Raw genomic sequence first — 20304 nt, 5'->3', positions numbered from 1 at the left:
ATATAAAAAGTTATGTATGTACGTAAGTAGTGTGAGATGAGATTCGTTTTTTTTACCAGCGTGACTGAGGAAAGGGTGATATATCTGTACATAATTAAATATTTATATTTTTCTTTTAGTAAATTTTATTATTTGTCACAGTTTGGTGTTTTATTTGCAATCCTTATTCATGACTAGTTATCTAATTGCGTTTTAGAGTGTTGGTGGTAAGAGGCAAAAAATGTAGTAAACCTATGTCCTTTATTGGAGTTAAAGTTTGCTTCATAACAAATTTCATCAAATTCGGTTCAGCGGTTTGGTCGTGAAAGATCTACAGACAGACAGTTACTTTCACATTTATAATATAAATATAGATTCTTTGTTAAACAGTAAAATTTGTAATATTGAGAAAATTGCAATCAAAAATCCTCTTTAATATTCTGCACATCTGTCTTCAAACTGAGACTATAATCAATGTTTTATGTGCTGCTGTCGTCCCATAATCACGGGGACAAAAATTAGCTCACGCTATCTATACATGTAATAAGTGTCTATTTGTCTAATCCTTACGTTAGTTTTGTTAGGGTGTAGGTTATAACAAAATACAACAAGATATAACAAGAAGTAACTCAAAATTAAACCAACCATTTAACCAGAATGTTTTATTCTATTTTTTTTTAAATAATAATATTAACATTAAAGATTCGTACAGCATGGATTTTATGGTATCAAATATCGGAAATGAATCGCTTTTAAATTTGTTTTACTTAATTATGACAATACTAGAAATATAATTAGGGATCATGAAATTACATAGTCCATGTAAATCCTCACTAATATTTTTTACGATAATGTTAACAATTTATCAACGATCTTTGCCCAGTTTGACAATATAAAAGCTATATTAATTGCTTATCTTTTTTTCAAACGGATAATAGGGGTGGTCAAGCCATTTGTACTGGGGGATAGTCCGGTAGCCTTTATCGAAGGACTTTAAAGTCTTTTTCTCCTCGTCTGTCAGCTGGAAATCGAATATGTCGATGTTTTGTTGAATACGACTCTTTGTTAGAGATTTTGGTAACGGCGCCACGCCTAATTCCACCTGCAAAAAAAAAAAACAAACCATTGATAGATTTATTTAAAATCTCAGTATTGATAGTTCTCAGAAACACCTAGCTCAATTAGAATGAAATATGTCTTTTAAAATCTATTCTTTTTAATTTGAATCGTATTTGAGGGTATGCCAGACTGAATATGACCTAGGCGCAATTTCTAACCCATGTTTTTAACGATATATTAATTGTCGATTCTCAATATATTTCTAATCTGTAGTGTTATGTATGTACATCATGTTCTCGACTGTGGAGAGTCAGTAAATCTTTTGTTGAGAAATGTACACGGTTCTACAATAGCGAAATGCTTCTGTTGCCACATTAAAAAAAAGTTAAAGAACGCTTGTGTGCGAAAGGTTATATTATACAATTTGTGAGTTCAGAGTTCAAAGTTTGGGAAGATCAACTCCTGGCTATTTCTTTGTAATATTAAATATATGTGAACAATCGAAAAACTAAAAAAAACCCTTTAACTCTTTTTTCTGGTTTATCTCAGGTCAGGGTATTTAGTTTAAAAAATTGTGGCAGTATTTAATTTGACAATTAATAAGTAATTGTTTTGATTCTATACAGAGTAAAATAATTGAATGATTTTAAGTATACGTGTCGTTGCCGTCGATGATATTGCAGGAAATAGCCAAAAAGCTACCACAATGATGGTAGATTTAAGATGTAAAGTGTAACATTAAAATGATGGTAACTTACCAAATACAACAACAACAACAACAGCCTGTAAATTCCCACTGCTGGGCTAAAGGCCTCCTCTCCCTTTGAGAAGAAGGTTTGGAACATTTTCCACCACGCTGTTCCAATGCGGGTTGGTTGGTTGTATACGTGTGGCAGAATTTCTATGAAATTTGTCATATGCAGGTTTCCTCACGATGTTTTCCTTCACCGCTGAGCACGAGATGAATTATAAAGACCAATTAAGCATATTAATCAGCGGTGCTTGCCTGGGTTTGAACCCGCAATCATCGGTTAAGATGCACGCGTTCTAACCACTGGGCCATCTCGACTGACGACTTACCAAATATCTCAACGTTATCTGTGGCACCGTTTTATTGTACTTCTCAGCGATGGTGACCAGCGCTGGATCGTCAACCCTCGGCGGTGGGGAGTCAGGTTTGGCTTTTGAGTAGAAGAGCGATCCGAACGGCGTGTAGCCCATGACCGCTATGTTCTGAGACTTGCAATACGCGAGCAGCTCTGGTTGTTGAAGATTTAAATTGATCTAGAACAAATATTACCATTTGTTTTAAAAGAGTAACTACTGAGTATCTTGCCGGTTCTTCTCGGTAGAATCTACTCCCCGAACCGGTGCTAGCTTCGTTTGTATTTAATAATAATGAACTAGAGACTCTCTTCGGTATGTTTTTAACAAAGTAGGAATATATGCTTTATCATTTGGAAAAAGGGTAACTACTGAATTTCTTGACGGTTCCTCTCGGTATAATCTACTTTCCGAACCGGTGATAGCTTCACTTAATTGTAAAATGACGATTCAAAAGCCTACTTGAATAAAATTTATTTTGATTTGATTTGAATTCATTTCAATCACTTTAACGACTAAGGCAAAAGGTTTTTTAACCAAGCTACGGATTATATTGCGTTTTTCATCAAGTGATTTTACATGGAGGTATATTAGAGGAAAGTAAAGAACTACATTTTCCTAGCTATGTAAAAGTATGAAATGCAATAGCTCTGCTAATTAAGCACTTAATTCAGCTCAAAGCTGCCATTACTAGATTCATTCACCAAGTCAATATGCTCATTGATTAATGACGTACCTCCACTTGCAGCGCAGCAGGTTTCTCCAGCCCATTCTCCAGAATCCTGTCAATCATCTTCTCGTTGAAGTTGGAAAGTCCAATGGACTTGGTGAGGCCGAGTTTCTTCGCCTCAATCATCCCTCGCCAAGTTTCAAGATAGTCCGTTTCGTCGTACGTGAAGTTCGCCTGATATCATTTTTAAAGTTTTGATTAATTGGAGATTTGATTTATATTAGTACCACCATCGTATAGGTGTTCCGGTAGATATAATGAATGTTTATAGTAGATTACTAACAGCAGCATCATTCTTAACATTGTATTGACGCTGAAGAAATTTCTGTTAGGCAAAAGTAATTTTCCTAAACGTGGGATGTTTAATATTTTTACTGATAGGAAATTGACAATTTGATTAATATGCATTAAAGCAAAAATTCTTCTACTAATATTATAAATGTCTAAGGTTGTGGGGATATAATATGTATCAGAATAACAAATATACTACAATTTAATAGAATAATGATTTTATGTAATTTCGTCAAAATAGGATGAGATAAAGTCATAAAGATACATATCAAGTACGAATGCCCGTGCCAAGCCGTTTCTACTGTAAAAATAACCCACTAGAATGGCCCAGAGTATGGTACATTCCTCCTTACCTCGGATACATATCCGGATTTAAATCTTTAAGTCAAAATTTACGAATTTTACCTAGTATCGGCTTATTTATGTAACTTTATTTAAGGGTATTTGGACTAATATTCATTCTGTACTTACAAACTGCCCAACGGGCCAGTGGATGAGGTAAAGATCAACATAATCCAGCTGCAAGCTATGAAGAGATTCTCGGAGAGCTGGTATCACCGCATCTCGGGCGTGGAAGCTGTTCCATAACTGCGAAGAAGATAAAGAATAGAAGTCATTATTTACGGACAACTTTTCATTATTTCATTTGCAAGTTATACCCCAAATTATTGAATTTACGAGTATTCCTATTATACCTCATTAAGCTTATCATTCCTGTTAGGAGTGACGACATTAGCCCATGGGGTCAGGATCGATGCTGTGACATTAAAGATTACTTATTTGCATTGTACACTTTAATATATCAGATCAAAATTATTAATATCGGGGACAAAAATGCTGCATTTTCCAATTAATGTGAAGACGGATCGCATAGTTATAAGACAAACAATTATTTATAAATCACTACATCCACTGTCAATAACCTGGCAACTTGGGATATCTCATCGGATCTCTTGGGACTTCTCTCATCATAGATCCTAGGTACCTAGGATCTACTACCTGGCCCTAGAACCTGTAATTAATTTGGTTCACTTATCTTCTGAGCCGTGAAACCTCCATACAGAATATTCATTCATGGCGGTAGAAGAATATGTAATGGTTGTTGCAGAAAAATCATAATAGCTAATCTATTATTACTGATTAAAATAATCAGCGGTGCGGCAAAGGAGAATTGACTACTAGCCATTGTTAAATACTGTTCAAAGACTTACTTTTGTGGTAACGAAGAAGTTCTCCCTCGGCACTCCTTTCAGGCCCTTCCCCACTTGGTCCTCCACTTTATATATCCAAGCGGTATCGATGTGGTTGTAGCCGGCGTCCAGGGCCCAACGTACTGCTTGTTCTACTTCATCAGGAGTTGACTGGAAATTACATTTAAAATAATTTATGAAATCAGCCAAAATAAGGATGTATTAAATTTTAAAGAGATGAATGTTACTCATTGTTTAAATCCAAAACTTTTCTTTAAAGCAAGGCCTGTTTCTAACAATAGCACAATCAAAATTTAAATTATTATCAGTCCAGATTTAGGCGTGTGGGATACTTTTAGAATCTTTACACCAAAAACTTACACAAATTAGGCTATAAATAGTAATTTGTTTTTGGGCAGTCATGTTGCTTAATTTCTAAAATTAATTAGTCAATATATTATTGATTTTAATAATCTATTTATCTCTTCTTAACAAATACCTTTGATGAGTTTCCGAGCCACGTGCCAAGTGCTATCATTGGCATTTCGTTGCCATCGTTCAACTTAAATTTCGGTATTTGAGACGCTGCATTCTGAAAAAGATAAAAACTATTGAGAAAATATGGATGAATTGTTAGGATTCACCCCAGCTGCTAAATTCCACCTTCGGAAATTTCGTCAAAATTCGAAGTTTCACCCGCACCACCTCGATGTCCAAAAATCCACAACAGCGCGACTTCTAAGACATTTTCTGCCTCGCACAACCATTCTATGGAACCAGCTTTCGCCGACGTTTTTTTCGAACCGAAACGCCATGGGAACCTTCAAGAAAAGAGCATACTCCTTCCTCAAGGGCCGGCAACGCACCTGCTAACCCCCTGGTGCTGCATATGTCCATGGGCGATGGTTACTTTCCATCAGGTGAGCCTCCTGCTCGTTTGCCACCTATCACATAGAAACGTGTGATGAAAATAACGATGATAAACTTTTGCTTCATATTTCCTGCGCCATTCTAATTCAGAGCAACCGAGCTCCAAGTCAGAGGACATAATCACCATTGTTCATAATTAATTTCTTTCCATTCCTTATAACAACTGACAACGTACTTGGTGTTTTATTTTATTTATTTATTTATGTACCAACAGAGTATACAGAAAATTATGTAAATGTGTACAAAGGGATAACTTATCTCTAACAAGAGATCTCTTCCAGAAATCCTGAATGTAGTGGAGATTATTTGTAATACACATTTATGGTGTAGGTACAATATCAATTATTTTATATTATAAAATTGAAGTAAACTTAACAATAAATGGATATATTACACACTAAATACAAATAAATACATTAATATGTACATTATCTATAAAACATGTTTAAAACATTCAATATGTTTTAAAGAGGAACTAACTGCTACGATGTTAAGCGTTCTTGCGCTGGCCTAATAAGTCCTAAACTCGTAATTAATCTTAATAATTGGACTATCAAACAGTTCTTGAAATCATGGTATTCAAGTATAATATAGATTCAGTTTAAATATATTAGTATAGATTCATACTAAGTCTATTTAAGTAGGATTTGTTTTCCTCTTTTTTATGAAGTCCTAACCTTTGGCCTCACCTTGGGGCCATTATCATATAGATAAGTTAATGAATCTGTCGGTCAAAAATCAATTCGTCAATTTATATTTTGTTGATCAATATTGCAGATAAAAAAATTAATAGGTAAGATCATTATGAACACGAATATAAACTGGAATAAAACGTTGATTAATTGTTTAAAAAAAATCAGAATTACTTTATTCAAGTAGACTTTTACAAGCACTTTTGAATCGTCATTTAACAACTATATTAAGTGAAGATACCACCGGTTCGGAATGCAGATTCTTCTAAGAATAACTGGCAAGAAACTCATAGTCATGATAGTTTAATGCAATTATATTTGTATACTATATCCTGCCTGGCAGTCAACAAGTATTAATCTTATTCTTAGACCATACAACTACATCAACAACTTTAAATGACTACGTAGGATTAGGATGGGGTCGACAGGGTCTGTTTATAAAGACCCCTTAAAAGTACAAGAATAAAAAATAAAAAGTTTTAGTAGCCCAAGCTACTAGATGAAGTGTGCAAACAATGTGTGTAAAAAGTAGGATCTGTTATGAAATATATAATACACTTTTTCATTGTTAGTTCCAGTTTAGGTTATAAAATACCTTATCAGCCGATTGTTTGTATACTACATTTGACGTTTTGCTATTGGTCAATTATGAACCATAATTTTTATATACATAAGCATGGAATATAAATTTTTCAATTATACAAATATTATTATTGCTATAAAAGGCGCAGCATCTTCACTACATAGTATAAAACAAAGTCGCTTTCTCTGTCCCCTTTGTTTACTTAAATCGACGACCTCCGTGGTCAAGTGGTGTGTACACCGGTTTTCAAGGGCACACTACTCCGAGGTTCCGGATTCGATTCCCGGCCGAGTCGATATAGATTATCATTAGTTTTCTATGTTGTCTTGGGTCTGGGTGTTTGTGGTACCTTCGTTACTTCTGATTTTCCATAACACAAGTGCGTTAGCTACTTACATTGGGATCAGAGTAATGTATGTGACGTTGTCTCATATTTATTTATTTATTTTAATCTTTAAAACTACGCAACGGATTTTGATGCGGTTCTTTTTAACAGATAGAGTGATTCGATAGAAAGGTTTTGTATATAATACATGGGCAATTTTGCAAAGAAACACTGATAATTTTAGAAATTTCCATTGTGATACCATATCATTGCACCCGTGCGAAGCCAAGGCTGGTCTGGTATAAATTTCATGTATATTGTTCTAGTAGTTTTAACAAATATTAATGTCGTCTAAGTAGCTATTAATATAAACATAATTAATCGATAAATGCAGCCATTTACATAATGTGTATCTTATGATGTAAAACACTTTATATATATGATACATATAGCATTGTAAATTAATCGATAACGAATTATGTAAGCGAGTTCTCAAAGCGATAAATTATTTCGTAATCATAACATATAACATTTTCATATAGTTTTTGTGTACTAAAAGCAAGTTGCTGGCTACCTGTTTGTAGAAAAAAAAAATGGATGTCACTGATAATCAGTTTTGGAGCAAAACTCCAACAATAACTGAGGGACATTCCTTTTCGGGGACATTGCACCATTAAAAATAGATAAGCATTAATTCTCGTTATTTTTTATTTTTTTATATTCATGCTTTTTTTCCTTTTCTCTTTATTGTCGTAGGTATATCTTTATTTATTAATTGCATGTTACATTTGTTTTTCTTGTTAAAATTTGTGACTATTTTTTTATCTTTTGGATTTCTTTAATTTGTAAATGTGTGTGTTCCCGAATAAACCTTGAGGAGAGAGGTCTAATGCACCTCGTATGTGTCTCACTTGCGGTGCGGCTGAGAAAAACATAGCTGTCTCTGTCGTGCGGAGGCCGTGTCTATTTGATATATTGTAAGAAAGTGATAAATATATGTGGTCTATTGAAAACAGATTGCTATGCTGTACCTACTATAATAAGAATCTCTTGAGCACCTACCGAACTGAGGAAATAAAATTCCAACACATCACATCATTACATTACATCCAGTTTTAGTTTCTTAAATGTTACCGGGTCTAATAAGCCACCGATATTATGATAGTTTTCATGGGAGGTTTTAAACCCGTACCGTAAGAAAAAAATAAAAAAATATATCTCAGCGATCGTGTTAAAAGATACTTAGATTAAAATAACGTAAGTCCATTCATCGCTTTTAATATTTATGCGATTTTTTTATAGTACAGGTTGGCAGACGAGCGTATGGGCCACCTGATGGTAAGTGGTCACCGTCACCCATAGACAATGACGCTGTAAGAAATATTAACTATTCTTTACATCGTCAATGTGCCACTAACCTTGGGAACTATGATGTTATGTCCCTTGTGCCTGTAGTTACACTGGCTCACTCACCCTTCAAACCGGAACACAACAATACGGAGTACTGTTGTTTGGCGGAAGAATAGCTGATGAGTGGGTGGTACTTACCCAGACGGGCTAGCACAAAGCCCTACCACCAAGTAATTAGATTTACAAAAATAATTATAGAGTAGATCTGTTGGGTTGCAATTAATATTATTTTATTATTATTCAGGAATTAGATATTGTATTAATTGTAAACACAAGCCTCAACGCATTTATCAGTTCTTGATTATAGAATCTACGTAATGAACCGGTTGACAATCCACAAGATCTTACAGAGCCTTCTTTAAAGTGCCCTTTTTTTCTCCCTGGAAAAATGCGTTTTGCGTTTCCCCGAGTGAAGTGGAGGGTTATGTGAGACTTGCTGGTGTCCAGGACTACGGTAAAGTAAAGTAACAGCCGTAAATTAAATTACCCACTGCTGGGCTAAGGCCTCCTCTCCCATTAAGGAGAGGGCTTGGAACATATTCCACTACGCTGTTCCAATGCGGGTTGATGGAATGCACATGTGGCAGAATTTCGATGAAATTAGACACATGCAGGTTTCCTCACGATGTTTTCCTTCACCGCCGAGCACGAGATGAATTGTAAACACAAATTAAGCACATATATATAGTTGTGCTTGCCTGGATTTGAACCCGCAATCATCGGTTAAGATGCACGCGTTCTAACCACTGGGCCATCTCAGCTCCGGACTACGGTACCCTCTCCAATTTTTCAGCGGGAGCCACAGGATTGCTTTCGAATGCAACTGTGATACTCTGGGAGTTAGACCGCTTTTGCTGTCGGCCAATTACTTAGCAAATCCAATGCAGACGATCAACGCCGCAAGGTTACCCTAATACTGTGGTCGTTTATTTCTTCACCTGAGCATCCTGTGTGGAGTCGGATACCTCATTTGTCCCTGCCACCTCGGTCTCGGCATCTTCGCGAAGTCACGGCGTTACGGACCGAGGTGGCAAGCCTTCACTTCGGCCTGTCCACCTCTTTGCACAAGCGGCCATTACCACCCTTTAATATGTCCTCGGCTTCTGTCCAAAATGCTAAGGCTCTACAATGCCTTGTCGTGCAGCCACCGATTCTCTCAATCACTTCGTAAAGCCTCCTTTTAAATGTTTATTTTCTGCCTCGCACAACCACTTTGTGAAACCAGCTTTCGCCGGCGGTTTTTCCGAACCGATACGACATGGGAACCTTCAAAAAAAGAGCGTACTCCTTTCTTAAAGGCCGGCAACGCACCTGCAAGCCCCCTGGTGTTGCAGATGTCCATGGGCGGTGGTAGTCACTTTCCATCAGGTGAGCCTCCTGCTAGTTTGCCACTTATGTCATAAAAAAAAGTCGATGGACTTTTGCACCATCTCCAGAATGAGGGCTGAACTTCGGCTAGCTTGTGCCCGAATTTTCTCCGCGCCCATCTTTGTGGGATCCTCGGTGCTCACATCCGAAGACGAGTATTCCTCGGAGTCCAACTTTAGGAAAATCCTTCCGAAACGCCCGACAACACAGCGATCGCTCGAAGGCGGCTCTTGTCTCATTGGCCTTAGATTTCAGCTCAGCCTTAGCCAGAGCGGAGCCAGCTTTGCCTCCGTTTCTGTGTCAGAGTCGGATTTAAAAATAACAATGCTGTTTTCTGCCTGACAAGGCGTCGGACGACAACTCAGTGTAGACGCGAGACAAAAAATATGTATATGTACAAGAATATGCTCTAAAAACAGGTGTTCCATGACAACAAAAAACAATTCTCAAACAGAACAAGTGTCCATAGACACAACAAAAAGTCCAGACGTTACGCGTCAGAGATAACGAAAACCAGTTTGCAAGGCTTGTGTTACTTTAATTCATCAAATCGTAGAAATTAGACTTTACGACTTGATGTATCTACACTAATATATATTTGATTGGTTTTTAAAATCCATTTTATATTATTAAGTAGAAGTTAAGGAACCCAGTAAAAGTTGTGTTTTTTATTTCTAGTACATATTTGCCGAAAAATATCATATTAAAAATTCCATATTTAAATAGCGCGCAAAAACACTACTTGCACAACATGGCGCTGCATTGGGGTCGGTGACGTCACTTTCCTGTATTTTAATCTATGGTACCGAGTAAGATAGGCTATATTTAGTACTAGATTAATATAGAATTCTGTAGAAATTCCTATTAAAACCAACCGAAGGTGTAAAATAATTAGCCATAAAATGTTTTTCATCGCATACGCTGCGAGCCTGCGAAGAGCTTAACAAATAAGTTACTCATATAAAAAAACGATGATATAAATAAAGAATTAAATAGATACATTAAAATAATCTTATGTGCCGAATCATCATATGTATCGCCCGTTCGAAGCCGGTACGGGCCGCTACTAGGCAATATTCAACAAAAGCTCAGCCGAAGACGACCGAACGCCGAATGTTGTATAACTTAAATTATCCAGGTGTAAAAAATATATATGTAATCTATCTAATAACATTAGGAGTGTCTTTGTTCCGACTAATCTTTGGAATGGCTGGACCGATTTTGACGGGACTTTCACTAGCAGATAGCTGATGTAATAAGGAACATTTTAGGCTACACGAATAACAAAATCAAAATAAACTTTATTCAAGTAGGCTTTAACAATCACTTTTGGATCGTCATTTTACAATTAAGTAAAGCTATCACCGGTTCGGAAAGTAGATTCTACAAAGAAGAACCGGCAAGAAACTCAGTAGTTACTCTTTTATAACATTTATTTATTTATTTATTTATTTATTTATTTATTTATTTATTTATTTATTTATTTATTTATTTATTTATTTATTTATTTATTTATTTATTTATGAGTCCCCAACAAAGGATACACACTAATTACACATTCAAAATAAAACGGTATAAAGGTTACACAAGTTATGTGCTCCTTCAATTATAGGAGACCACAGCATGCACAGGAAAAAAATATTTTAAGCATTAAGAAAATAAAAGTGAAAAAGTAATAAATGGAAGTAAAAATACAATTACAAATTAAAATCTTAAAATTAGGAAAAAGCTTATAAACTAAACTTTTTATTATTGTATTAATAATATCACGTTAAAATTTTATTGAGACACACTCTGAATTTGGGCAAGCTGTAACGATGAATATCGAGTTCGATATTACATCTAGAAAGTTTGTTATATTGTCTACAGAGCCTTGGAACAGCAGCGTTATGTCCTAGGTTTGAATTAAATGTCGGAATATTTAAAAGGTTAAATGCTTTTAAACGAGGCAAGCGAGAAGGAACATTGATATTGAGCTTATGTAGAAGATTACTACAATCAATCACCCCATGTATAATTTTATGTAAAACTGTAAGATCTATAATAATTCTACGAGTTGTAAAAGAGGTCATGTGATAAAATTTAAGTCTATTGTTGTAACTTTTGATGTTTTTAGCCTGTAAATCTTTGAAAGATCGATGGTGAAGAAAGCGTTTTTGTACTTTTTCTAATCTATTGATGTGGATATTATATTGAGGATTCCATATAGTGCTATTATATTCGAGTATGGGAAGAACCAGGGTCATGAATATTTTGATTTTGGTAGAATTGTTCTTGAAGTCCTTCATATTACGGAGTATAAAACCAAGAATTTTAAATCCCTTAGATACAATATTAAATATATGTGTGTCGTATCTCAGCTTTGAATCTAAAGTAACTCCAAGGTCTCGTACACAGTGCAATAGTGAGATTTGTTGTTTGTTGATGTAATATTTATTCGGCTCAGCTTTTTTGTTACGGGTAAATTGTATACAGTGACATTTTTTTATATTAAGACTCATATTGTTATCCCTACACCAAATCTCCAATCTATTGATATCTTCTTGCAATTTATTTACATCATCGTTTGCAAATATTGGTGTCATTAATTTAAGATCATCGGAAAATAAGTAGTAGTTAGAGTGGTAAAAACATGTAGTGATGTCATTAATAAATACGTTAAAAAGAATAGGTCCGAGATGTGAACCCTGCGGAACGCCTGACACCACTTCAAAGCTGTCCGAACAATGACCATTGATGACGACCTTGAAACTTCTATTCTGCAAATATGATGTAAACCAATTGAGGAGCGCTCCACCTACACCAAATTGTGAAAGTTTGTGTATTAAAAGCAAATGATCAACTTTATCGAAAGCTTTACTGAAATCTGTGTATATTACATCTACAGGTATTCGGTTATCAACATTCTCGGATAAAGCGGAAGTAAAACACAATAAGTTAGTGGTGGTTGATCTTGACTTTAAAAAACCATGTTGGTGAGGGGTGATTTGATGTTTCAGATACCATGACAATCTTTCAGTGATCATTTTTTCAAAAACTTTGCCTAAAGTTGAAAGTAACGAGATTGGTCTGTAATTACTGACAAGATGCTTTTTACCAGGTTTAAATATTGGAAGTATCAAAGCTACTTTCCATAGATCAGGAAAAACTCCATCTTTTAATGAACGATTAAAAATTAAAGTAACAGGTAAGGCTAGCGCTTTAGCACATCTTTTTATAAATACCGGTGGAAGATTATCACTACCTGACCCCTTGCGTTCATCAAGTGTTTTAAGTGATTTATAAACTTCTGATGTTTTAAATGAAAGTTGACAAAGGAAATTTGAAGAGGTATTACCGCTGTAAGATGTTTTTATATTGTTATCGGACTTTGAAAATACTTGTACAAATACAAAGTCATCTTAGTTGAATACAATTATTTAAATTAATATATCCTGCGTGGAAGTCAACAGGTATTAACTCCACGCTTTTTTTTCATCTATAAAATGTTGTATCGAATAATATGTTTTTTTTTACCAATGTATTTTTTAAAAACTACTTGAATTTACGAAACGGCAAAGTTAAAAATGTCTGCTGAATTTTATAATAGAAACGGTCAACGGATACCTTGCCCCAAAAAGGATTTATTGACTTTGCGGAGACTTGGGGTTATAAGCTTATCCTTACCCCTAGTGCACAAACAATGATTATCACTGATTTTATCAAAGTGATCAATATTACGGTGAAAATACGAAATATTGTTGTAAATATATTGCGACGCAACAGTGAGTATTCCTACTTTGTTAAAAACATACCGAAGAGAGTCTCTAGCTCATTATTATTAAATACAAACGCCCGCGAAATTGAAGGCATTACTAGACTAAGGGTAAGCCTTTTTTAGGTCCCACTAATTGTGTGGCAATAATTACACAATTCACATTGAAAATCAGTTATGAACTCATTTTGAACTAAAGTTTTGATTAATATAAGAAAGTGGAAATAAGTTACTGACCGGATAAGTACAAGTGAAAAAATGAAAAACGTGAACAAAATAAAGAAAAATGTTATCAACAATCCAATTCTAACTGAACTAATTGCTATACTAAGTAGGTACCTATGTTATTTGACATTAAATTTCATTTAAAAAGGTTTCATATTTTTGGCGCCGATATGAGTGACACTGAACAATGAAATTAAATCAATAAAATAAAATTTAATAAGTAGGCTTTTAGAAGCACTTCTAAATCGTCATTTTAAAATTAAGTGAAGCTACCACCGGTTCGGAAAGAAGATTCTGCCGAGAAGAACCGACAAGAAACTCACTAGTTACTCTTTTTTAACATTTAAATCAAATCAAAAACTGCCATAGGTTACGAAATACTTAAAAATCTTTTGAATAAACATTTTATTAAACGTGAAAAATCGCAAGAGATTTACTAATAAATGAATATCAATAATTGTGTTTAGTTTTGTGAAAGTAACGCATTCAGAAACATCTTAAACAAATCGCTTAAAAATATATATACGCATATTTAGACTAATAATATTTATATATTATGTATATTTTTATGTACTTACAGTATAATGTATGAAGAAAATCACAAATAACAATTTATACAGCATTCTGCGTGTGAGTCGCGCGCTTACTGTTTTATCGTGAACGTAAGATCTCTGACCTGTCAAAGATATACCGGTTAACTTGCAGTTTGTGCTAGAACCAAGTTCAGATTTTAGGGTTCCGTAACGTATTTAAAATATCACAATTTAAGTGACATTTTATCTTGTATCGTGAATATTATAAACGCAAAACTTTGTACCTGATGTATGGATGTTTTTAGTCTATGGATTTTAATGAAACTTTACAATAGCTTTATGCATAATGGAAGGAAATTGTGTTAATTTCGTTATTGAAATTAACTATTATTACATATTGATTTTTTATATTTATTGAATAATACTCGGCAACGCCAGCTTATAGCACGACTCAACTTATATGTAGCATCGATAAATTCAATAAAACCGAGTACTGCTGATTTACTCAACCAATAGAAATAGCTCCCTATCGCGGCATTCGACGCTATTCGTTGCGTCAGTTCAACCCGAGAAAGCAAGTGCATGTAAATCGACGTGTCAAATTGACGAATATATTAGGTCATATGATATTACAAGTTATTACGTTTCTGTAAAGATCATATTCACATAAGAAATAAATATTGATAATGTGGGATAGCGTACTTAATTCGGATGTGATCGGTTTTACGAATTTTCTAATTGTGTTAAATAATCGAAGTTGTGTCGTACTATACCTAAAGATCTCAACGCTTAAACCAGTATGAACCGGTTTATTCTTCTCAGGTCCGAGGTATTAATTTCTGAACAAGTGGTACATTTTTAACTAAGCGTAACACTTTTATACAGACTAAAAATTATTGACCTAAAAAATACATCGTTTTTGGTAATATATTTGCTATTGTTACAATAGTAACCTTAGCCTTCAATACGGTGTTATGACATTTGATTCTATATCATAAAAATTGATATAACATTACTATTGCATTTTATAAATATAGCAGGGGCTGTCCAATTTACTTTATTATATACAATTAATATTGTAATTAATTGATCAATTATTTGTAAAACTGTAATTAATATTATTTTATACGGCATAGCATTTAATAATGGCATGTAACACTATTTCTAATTTTAAATATGATTGAGCTGTCAATATAAAACAATTGGACTATAGCGTGGGGCATTCTAGTAAAAGGTAAGAGACATTGAAGCATTATTGTAAAACGATAATATTATTTTGGCCATCCCGAACTACTGAAATTACAATAGCTTATAAATCAGAATAAAACAAAGACTCTAATGGTAGGACATGGCGTTAATTTCGTTATTGAAATAAACTATAGCTACATATTTCTTGGGTATAGTCAATTAAAATCAAAAGCATTACTTAGCAACTATATTAACTGAAGCTAAACCCGGTTCGAAAAGTAGATTCTACCGAGATTTTCTAGATTATTTTCTAGATTTCACCTCTCAATGCTTAAACCGCTGGACCGATTTGGAACTTTGGTATCTTAAGTAGACTTTTAAGTAGGCTAATAGTTTTCGCTTCATTTTATTTAGAACTCTTAAAAAATATTTTTTTATGTGAAATTTTTTTTTAGTGCATAATAATTTGTTTTGAAATATTGTTATGTTTGGCAGTTGTTCTTTTTGATAAAAATTTTATTTGTTAATTATGATTTTTGACTTAAAAATAGTATGTGTTAATTTATTTTCTATGTATAGTATAAACAACCTCGTTTCGCCTATGACACTTTTCGTTTTTATATTTATAAAATTATACGGATCCCTTAAAAGTTTTGCTCGTACTTGACTGGTATTATATTTATTCATAGCTCGAGGTATATTATGTGCTACGAATACATAATACCGGAATGCCATATGTATACATATAATATATATACATATTTGTAGACAAAGAAGTTTGTTTTTTTTTTCTTATCGCTTAGCATACTCGTAGTTGCCAGTCGTGTAACATATTGAAGGGTGTGAACGGATTGAAAATTAATTACTTTACTTATTTTATACTATACTAGCACTAAATATACTACAGAATATGTTTATTTATGACGTTACATTAGAAACTTCTAAAATTGTCAGTGTTTCTTCACTATATTGTTCATGGATTCCATACGAAAAACTTCCTCTAGAATCACTTTATCTATTAAAAATACCTAAGTATACATAGGGACAGACAGCGGCAAGCGACTTTGTTTTATACTATGTAAAGATTGTACACACTGAGAAAATAAATGAATACAACAACTTAGCCTTAATAATAGAGGCGTACAATTTTTACGATTTTATCGCTACATAGTGAACTCTTCCTAACAATAATTAAGAAAAAAATACTAATTGCACAAAATAGGTTTTTAACTGAATACTGGTGCGTTAGCAGCCGTAGACTACTGTATAGTCTATTCCTACAACAGGTGGAATGAAGATTAATAGCTTCGAACCTCAACTGACATGACTTCATCATGATTTGGAATTTTGGAGTAAAATTGGCATTTAAGAGAAATGTGAAGAACTTTTTAAAGTTCCAAATAAAACAGACTAGAGGTAGACTCTTTCGGTTTACATGGTCTCTCTTGCCCAAGGAGTTCAGGTAGGCTTTTCCGATAAACAATATCCGAGAAACAATGTTAAGAGCCGGTGCCGCTGCGGAAAAAGCTGAAGCCAAAAAAATAACTAAATATTCGTGTATTATATCTAATTACTTTTTTGTTCCATTTGCTGTCGAAACGCTTGGCCCTTGGAGTAGTGGTGCAAAAAGCTTCATCAAAAGTATAACACCTCGCCTCATTGCCTCCCCTGGTGACAGGAGGGCTGGTTCGTATTTTGCCCAGAGGATCGGAATTGCGAAATATCGGGGAAATGCTGCTAGCATTCTTGCCACCATTCCACGCGGTCAAGATTTATACAGTAACTAGTTTTAGTTCATATTTAATAATAATAATAATAATAATAAATAAATATGAGACAACATCACATACATTACTCTGATCCCAATGTAAGTAGCTAAAGCACTTGTGTTATGGAAAATCAGAAGTAACGATGGTACCACAAACACCCGGACCCAAGACAACATAGAAAACTAATGATAATCTACATCGACTTGGCCGGGAATCGAACCCGAGACCTCGAAGTGGCGTACCCATGAAAACCGGTGTACACACCACTCGACCACGGAGGTCGTCAGGAGGAGGAGTAAAGATTTTTGAATTGTAATTTCTGTTCTTAAAAAAATATTTTTAGGATCTATCACTTTTTGCAATCGATTTTGTAAAGTATACGATTATTAAAGTAATTCAAGTTAAAATAGTCATTTTTATTATTAAAGATATTTAATTCGGGATATTTAATATGTTTTTTATATTTTGTTGGTGGAGCTCATCTACCCGCAAAGTTCAGTATCGTGAACAAGACATTCGTGGATAATGTCGAACTATCGAGCTCTCAAACAAAAAATGAAAAACATCGTAAATATCCCACATCAAATAACTTTAATAATAAAAATGACTATGTAAACTTAAAATCTTATATACCATACGATTATCAATGTTAGTAGATACACAATGTATATACCAAAGCACTGAAGATAAATTGATTAAAAATTTATTATAATATGTTTTTTTTTATGGAATAGGTTGGCGGATGAGCATATTAGCCACCCATAGACAATGACGCTGTAAGAAATATTAACTATTCCTTACATCGTCAATGCGCCACCAACTTTGGGAACTAAGATGCTACGTCCCTTGTGCGTGTAGTTAAACTGGCTCACTCACCCTTCAAACCGGAACACAACAATACTGCGTACTGTTATTTGACGGTAGAATAACCGATGATTGGGTGGTACCTACCCAGGTGGGCTTGCACAAAGCCCTACCACCAAGTAAAAAACGTATTCTTTATAAATTCAAAGTCTAACAAGAATTGTTATCTTTTAATCTCTTGTATTTGATGTTCTGACAGCTTGCTTAAAATATATTAATTATAGTCATATAAATTACAACCGGAAACCATACCGTAGCTGTTTATAAAATGGACGATTTATTACGACGCAATTATTTATATTAAAATGTAAAAATTCCCAGCGTAACTAATAATAATAATATATTTTGCCGAAATTATAATAATGTGGCAAGTGGCATGGTAGCATGGTACCTACCATTGTCACATTTTGTAAAGCGGACGATTGCCCATTCTCAATGTCACACGAATAATTTTAAATGACCGGTAATATTAACGCACTTTATTTCGTCTAAATTTTTATTGACAAATATTCGATTATTTTTAATGTAGGACCAATCGACGACTTCCGTGGTCGAGTGGTGTGTACACCGGTTTCCATGGGTACGCCACTCGAGGTCCCGGGTTAGATTCCCGGCCGAATCGATGTACATTATCATTGGTTTTCTATGTTGTCTCGGGTCTGGGTGATTATGGTACCGTCGTTACTCCTGATTTTCCATAACACAAGTGCTTTAGCTACTTACATTGGGATCAGAGTAATATATGTGATGTTGTCTCATATTATAATGTCAGCGTGACATAGTTCTTAAGTTAAGAGCTTTTTGTGTTAACTTCTCTAATCAAAAAAGTATTGCACTTACTTGTTGGTTGTAAAAATATACTCAACTAGCTCGGAAAGAAACACCTCAGATTCGAGAAGAACCACCGAACGAAACTCAACTGTGTCGGTCATTTATATTAACAAGGAAAATAAATGAACTAAGAATAGTTCCTTGAGAGACTCCTATACTATCTAATGATGATCTCTTAAAATTAACATCGAATTGATGTGTCTGAATTCGATTGGTGCGCTACGATATTGAATGCGTCGCGTCTAATGCGTTAGTGATGTCGTTTTCTGACTAGTGTTTCATGTTGCATACAGTCAAAGGCCTTTGATAAAACATAAATTAGCCTTAAATATAGTGACTGCCTGAGACACCGACGTTAAATACAGGGTTATTGGTAATTCGACGTAAATCCGCTATGAGGTAAAATAATCTGCAGAACAAGTTCCATAACGGTTTTTTTAGTTTTTAAGGCATTTTTGAGGAAATAAAATTTTAAAAATATTGAAATAATATCGTTTTCCGTCTCCCGTTTTTTAATTTGGAATGATAATGATTGTTTAAATATTCACAAATATCCAGTGTTTATTCGTTTTTATAAATCAGAAGAAAAAAATAGAATTTTATTTATTAATTAAGTTGCATTTTTGACAAATTATGAAAAAAGCTAAAAAACGTGATAACTCAAAAATGGTTCACTTTTGAATCATGCATATGGGGGGTTAAAATTATTGCAAATAGTCACCCCTATCACCTCCTAACGGATATACGTCGAATTACCAATAACCCTGTATATTTATGATGATTGTTTTTACAATAGATAGTATCAAGTTTGTGTTGTGCTGTTTTTCTATTTTGCTTGGCAGTAAATAAATCCATTAAAGGATCTATATAATTCATAAAATTAATAGATTATAAGATTCCTCGTCGATTGGTCAGTCTCCCAACAAGTTGTGACGTGATTAAATAACAAAGGAAATAAAATAGATTATATATATTTATAGGATACAGATTCAAATTGCATGCAAAGGCCATGAATAGACAAGCAGGTTTAGTCTGTTAATTATATGGATAATATACTAATAAAGTTAATTTATTATCTATACCAACTTGTATTATAAAACTGAAGAGACTGTATGTTTGTATAGTCGAATGCGCTAATCTCAAGAAATAGTGGTCCGATATTAAAAGGCCCAAAATGGTAAATTTTTTACCATAAAAAATATTACACTGCGTGCTCTAGACAAATACTTTCGCAAAAACACATGTATACAGCAACAACAACCTATAAATTTCCCACTGTTGGGCTAAGGCCTCCTCTCCCTTTCAGTAGAAGATTTGGAAGATATTTCACCACGCTGTTCCAATGGGGGTTAGTGAAAAACACATGTGGCAGAATTTCTATTAAATTAGACACATGCAGGATGTTTTCTCATCCTCATGATGTTTTCCTTCACAGCCGAGCATGAAATGAATTATAAACATAAATTAAGCACATGAATA

At 34.1% G+C, this 20304-nt stretch overlaps 1 protein-coding gene across 1 annotated transcript; it reads right to left on the bottom strand.

Moving 5' to 3' along the window:
* Window positions 1-626: 626 nt before the first annotated feature.
* On the bottom strand, window positions 627-14337 carry LOC124541055 (aldo-keto reductase AKR2E4-like). Its single transcript, XM_047118862.1, has 7 exons — window positions 14219-14337; window positions 4853-4945; window positions 4375-4524; window positions 3635-3751; window positions 2879-3046; window positions 2119-2322; window positions 627-1081 (listed from the first exon to the last, which is right to left on the bottom strand). The coding sequence occupies exons 1-7, from the start codon at window positions 14261-14263 to the stop codon at window positions 884-886; spliced, it is 975 nt and encodes a 324-aa protein (XP_046974818.1). The 5' UTR covers window positions 14264-14337; the 3' UTR covers window positions 627-883.
* Between the last annotated feature and the right edge of the window lie 5967 nt (window positions 14338-20304).

The sequence above is a fragment of the Vanessa cardui genome, chromosome 27 (assembly GCF_905220365.1).
Source record: "Vanessa cardui chromosome 27, ilVanCard2.1, whole genome shotgun sequence".
NCBI classification, from domain to species: Eukaryota; Metazoa; Arthropoda; class Insecta; order Lepidoptera; family Nymphalidae; genus Vanessa; species Vanessa cardui.
Note: the sequence above shows the minus strand (reverse complement) of the source record. Positions and strands in the feature narration are given on the sequence as shown.

Bases quoted from the DNA above. Each gene is read 5' to 3' on its own strand.
- LOC124541055 (XM_047118862.1), bottom strand. From the start codon at position 14,263: ATGCTGTATAAATTGTTATTTGTGATTTTCTTCATACATTATACT. The intron at 3,752-4,374 runs GTAAGTCTTTGA...TCTTCTTCGCAG, and splicing joins ACTTCTTCGTTACCACAAAA to TTATGGAACAGCTTCCACGC. The intron at 3,047-3,634 runs GTAAGTACAGAA...AAATGATATCAG, and splicing joins ACTGGCCCGTTGGGCAGTTT to GCGAACTTCACGTACGACGA.